We start from the raw sequence: 5,398 nt of genomic DNA, 5'->3' as shown, positions 1-5,398 counted from the left end.
GCTTGACCTGAGAGTCACACAGAACCATTTTGAGTGAGTCAAGTGCCATGTGTGTGTAAGGATTATTGATATTATGTGCTATCCTGTGTAGTCTATAACTTTCCCCGTGTGTTAATCAACGCGAAATCATTAAGTTGTGCTAGTCTAGGAGATGATGTAGGCGTTTCTTGCTTGACCATAAAGGTGCTTGTCACTGACAAATAGAATTTTCCCATTGCTAGCCCCTTTGAGCCTATAGACTGTTTCCTTGGCACCCACATTACAAGCTGTACTCCTACTTTGTTCTTAATGTGAGATTGTTGAACCTTTACCTCCTAAGGTACTTAGTCGCTAGAAGAAGTAAGGTGAGAGATTGGGAAGTGGCTTTCGAGTGGAACCATGGAAGGGCCCTTAAGGTGTACTAAAATTGTGAATAAAGGTCACTAGCTTATGAACTTCAATGTATGGAGTGTGTAAGGAAAAAAAAAGAGGAAAATTTTTGCAAGAAAGAGCAAACAAAAGTTCAAATAATGTAAAAAGACACACCTCCTAATCCTTCTACTCGTGCTAGTAAAACCATAGAGGTGCTTGATGGAAAAGAGGGCTATGTTAGTTATGGTGTATGACAAGTGAATGGGTTGCGAAGCAATTGCGCTTGAATTGTGAGTGTAGTGTATTAAAGTGCTTAGGAGGATTAGTCACTATGCCTAAATGTATCCTACCCATCCCTTAGCCTACATTACAACCTTAAAGTCCTAATTGATCCTAGATTTAGCTAGCTTAGATTAGTAGATATGTACACTATGGGCAAGCTTATGGTACGACCACGGGATGCACATGAATTATTTGTGAGAGTGAGTGAATGTTATTCAATTGTGTGATGTCCTTAATTTATGTTCAATGACATATTTGAATTTGTGGACTACTTTGATATTCATTTTTTTTTCTTGTGGAGAGGGCACTTGATCTCATGACAGATTGATGATGTTGTACACTTTCTTGTGTTGAGTAAGTGCGTGAGTTGAGGATGCTCAGTGGTAACGAGTCATCTCTTGAGGTAAGGTGGTTGTGGAGAGGTTGCTTGAGTTGATTGAGTTGGTTGAATAACATTGAGTATATTTGGGCTATTTAAAACCGGGAAGAATGTGAAATTTGTGTGTTCATGCTTAATTACCGACATCGATCATAGTCAAAAGGTAGGGTGTTTGACTGAATTAATTGTGAAGTCCTCTTTCATAGTGCTAAGTACGTTTTGGGGGTGTTAATATAATTCCATTGCTCGAGGATGAGCAAGAGTCTAAGTGTGGGGTATTGATAATCAGCTTAATGTATGCATATTTTGATATATATCGCCTCACATTTTGCTCATGTCTCGACGATTTGAGATATTTAATATGATTATTTGTGCTAAATTTTGGTATTTCTATGTGTAGGGATCATTCGTATACAATTTGGGACGAAAGGGCATGAATTGGAGCAAAATCGGGATAAAAACGCAAAAAGTGAAATTTGAGGGCCACAGCCAGCGTGGGGCACTGGCTGTGGCGCAATTTATAGCAGCTAAAATTTGTGAGCGCCAGGGCCAGCGCCCCACGCTGCCCTGGACGCTCAAGACGGGAAAGTAGCCTTTTTCGACTAGGACTCGATTATTTCGACCCTTAGACGCCCCCAACTCATATAAAAGCCAACCTAAACCTATATTTTAGAGGGAGGACATGACTTAGAGAGAAGAGGGAGGCGCCAAACACTCGGAAGCAAGGATTTGATCAATTCTTCTATCCCTTTCCTAGTACTCATTGATTTTATGTTTGAAAATATTATTTTTGATGATTGTATGAACATGAGTAGCTAAGAACCCTATTGTTCTAGGGTCATGGGTATTACATGAATGTTGACGTTTGAAGTTTAATTTAGTGAAGTTGATTTTATCATATTGGGTTGTTTATTTAATTCTGTTTTTAATTATTTTGCTGAGTAGCTAACAGTGAAATACTATCTACGAATCAAGAGTTGAACTCGAAAGTGGGAATTCTAGATTGCATATAGAATTAAATAGAGCAAGTTCTTAAACCCGGGCATCGGGGAACAGATTCGCAATTAGGATAGACATATACCTAATTGCCTTGCTCGGTTGCAATACAGGAATTGTAAATGCGTTCTTGTTAATCTTAATTTCATTGACATATAGGTATTAAGTTAGTTTAAATAGGCGAGTAAGGACTCGACAGATTCTTATTAATAATATCAACCCTGTCAATCAACAATCCAGATAAATAAATTAGTTATTTTAAGCTAAGAATGCAACATAATTGTTAGATAACCCGTGACCCTGGAATATCTATTGATTGTTATTCGAAATTATTTAAGTTTTGTGGTTGATTTCTAGTATTTCATTACTTGATAGTTTTTAGGTAGTAAATTAGAAAATTATTTATTTTGTAAGAAATCGCTTGAATCGATAAGTTATATATTTGAGTTTGAATTAGTCAAAAGTTAATCATAAGTCTTCGTGGGAACGATATTCTACTCACTACTCTATTACTTGACGACCACGTATACTTGCGTGAATGTGTTTGGTCGCAACAGATGGTCACCCTAGCATTTATATATCGCAAATTTTATGGTATACTCTCCCCTGAGGAATTAGCAAACCCTGCAAGTTACTCGGATTGCATCCACTGGTGCTTGCCAGGGGTGTCTGGTGTATGGAATGAGCTGCAAGTTAGCTCGATTAAGGATATTAAGGCAGTGAGCGAAGAATACTACTGCACTCACTACTATTTTGTGGCTGATCTTTCAGCTATGAAAGTTTATGCATAGAGCACAATGTACATCTGAAAAGCATGTGACTTTTGTTGTTCATAGTGAAAAAATTTAATTGACAGAACCAGCTGGACAATGAAGAGAGTTTGGTGTATTTCAGAGTTTCACTTTATTACCAGTCTTGCCCATTAGTAGTACTCCATCCGTTTAAAAAAGATTGACACTATTACTATTTGGGAAGTTTACGAGGTTGTTTTTTGACCAAATATTTTGAATTATGAGTTATTATAAATTATAATACTTTTTTATGTAGTTCTGAAAATATAAATTTTAGAATTTATGTCTAAATTCATAGTCAAAGTTAAGTCGGCGTTTGGACATAAGAGTTGTAAAATTCAGAAAAAAATAATTTTTTTTTTGAGTGAAAATGGTATTTGAAAATTAGAGTTGTGTTTGAGCATGAATATAATTTTGGCTTGTTTTTGAATTTTTGTGAGTGATTTGAGTGAAAATTTTGAAAAACAGCTTTTTGGAGTTTTTCAAAATTCATCTTCAAGTGAAAATTAAAAAATTTATGGCCAAACATTGATTTCAAAAAAAAATAAAAATTTTCATGGCCAAACGGATAGTACTTTGACCCTTGTACTCCGATAATCTTTTTGAAACGGGGGAAGTAGTAATTGTGATGAAAATTTGAACCAATAGCAGTGAACACATGCGACTTGGGCAGTCAGTTTTGTTCACCCTTTGCCTTTTAAAATACAAATTGTATTATAGCTTGAAATCAAATAATCAAACCTACCAAGCTTAAATTTTCTCATCCCACATATTTGAATGAATCATTTTTAAAAAGCCTGAGTTTAAACTAATAGCCAGAAATCAAAGGAGAAAATCAACAAAGCAGACCAAATTCAAGCCACTATCATGACACAAAATGAGTATAGTTCTAAAGGCTGGCTGTTTGTTTATCATTAAAACTAATTATGTTGGATTCTGACTCAAAAATGCAAGTTGAGTATAGTTCTAAAGTCGGCCTGTTGGTTGGCTCACACCACCATTTTAACAAGTATAGTACATCCAAACATAAACTTGCCATGGCGCGAACTATTTGAGTTGTCACTTGACCTTTAACAAGAAATAACATGGTCACGATTGAACTCGATTATGACAGTGTGAAACTTGTATGGACAAAAGTTCAATCTTTAAGGAAATATAAAAGCTAGCATAGCGGTAAGAGATTTAAATTGAAATAATCGCAGCTTCATTTGAAATCGTAATTTGTACATTTTAATAAGATGCCTATAGTTGGCTTAGATGGCCACATTGATCATAAGGCTGACTTCTTTTCAAGTAACTTGATACTGATCATTAACATATTCTTTGACATATTACTCATTCATTTAATTTAAATTATATACTTTAAATAGCTAAATTGTTTCAAACTAAAATTATATTTTCTTCTATCTTGAAATTAATCTATTTTTGCTCCAACATAAATAGTTAGGAAGATAGTGATAAATTCAAATTGACGCTAAACGCATCAGCAGATGGGGTGAGTGAGCCTTCTAGACGAGCTGTCTCAGTTTCCGCCACATTCATGTCAACATCACATTTACAATAGTCTCCATCTTTAATTTGATCTTCACACTTACAGTAATCTGAATCCTTAATTGGATCTTTCATAGAGACTTGAGCAGAATCTACATCAACCAATCTTGGCATGTCCTTCACCGGATTCTGTCAAGATTCGAACACAAAAGTCATCATATAGTAGTTGAATTTCATTAAGCTCAAACCATTCAAAAATCAAACCGAAGCAAAGGTTTTGAATATTAGATCGATGGTAGCATGTTAAAATGCTATTAGAAGCTTAGAGATATGTATGAGAACAAAAGGAAAAAGAAAATACAAAGGTTAAAGCACACACATACTAGTCCAGTTCAATATATCAAACTCAAAATTATGCATTTTCCTAGGTTTTTCATTTTGTTTGGCTTATAGAAGCCGAGTTCCATGTGAACATTAGATAGCAAGATTTAAAATATCATACGGAAAGCATTAATTCATGCGCAGACAGAGAAATATTCAAAAGAGTGTAGACCTTCTCCTTCCTATAAATGGTGCCATCTTCTTCAACATGCCAACCAGCTTCGTCACACAGAGCCATGAGAAGATCATTCGTGTCAGCATGCTTGGGCAGTTTGTAGTTTCCATGAGCCCTCAGTCCAGCAAAGATCTTGTGTGTCATAGCTCGACGTTTTTGTTCTCTTTGCTTGTTTTTCTGCCTCTCCCTATCCGAAGGATACCGGAACCTTGTCACCACGTTGCCGTCTTTGGTGGTTTTGTGAACCAACCATGGTCCTCTGCTGGTTTTAATGCACCCTCTAAGAACACTTCTTCTCTCTTCAACCATAGTTTTGAGTTCTAGCTACTTTCTTCTTAGCTTGTTGCTTTGTTGTTCGTTCCTCTTCTAGTTGTGGCAGTAATAATTGATTTATATATAGAAAGACAACATGTAGACAAATTAGGGATAGTACAAAGAGCACCGCATATATTATATTCCTCCAGTTTGGCGTGAGTACTATGTTCTGTGAAATCCTTTTAGCTTACTATAAAATATTTTACACAAATATCAATGATGATCAAAGGAGAGAAC

At 35.7% G+C, this 5,398-nt stretch overlaps 1 protein-coding gene across 1 annotated transcript; it reads right to left on the bottom strand.

Moving 5' to 3' along the window:
- Positions 1–4,160: 4,160 nt before the first annotated feature.
- LOC142177945 (uncharacterized) lies at positions 4,161–5,194 on the bottom strand. The gene is made up of 2 exons (XM_075247027.1): positions 4,844–5,194; positions 4,161–4,479 (listed from the first exon to the last, which is right to left on the bottom strand). The coding sequence occupies exons 1-2, from the start codon at positions 5,153–5,155 to the stop codon at positions 4,243–4,245; spliced, it is 549 nt and encodes a 182-aa protein (XP_075103128.1). The 5' UTR covers positions 5,156–5,194; the 3' UTR covers positions 4,161–4,242.
- Positions 5,195–5,398: the final 204 nt, after the last annotated feature.

The sequence above is a fragment of the Nicotiana tabacum genome, chromosome 24 (genome assembly GCF_000715075.1).
Source record: "Nicotiana tabacum cultivar K326 chromosome 24, ASM71507v2, whole genome shotgun sequence".
Lineage (NCBI taxonomy): Eukaryota > Viridiplantae > Streptophyta > Magnoliopsida > Solanales > Solanaceae > Nicotiana > Nicotiana tabacum.
The sequence above is the reverse complement of the archived record's forward strand: the minus strand, read 5'-3'. Positions and strand labels throughout refer to the sequence as shown.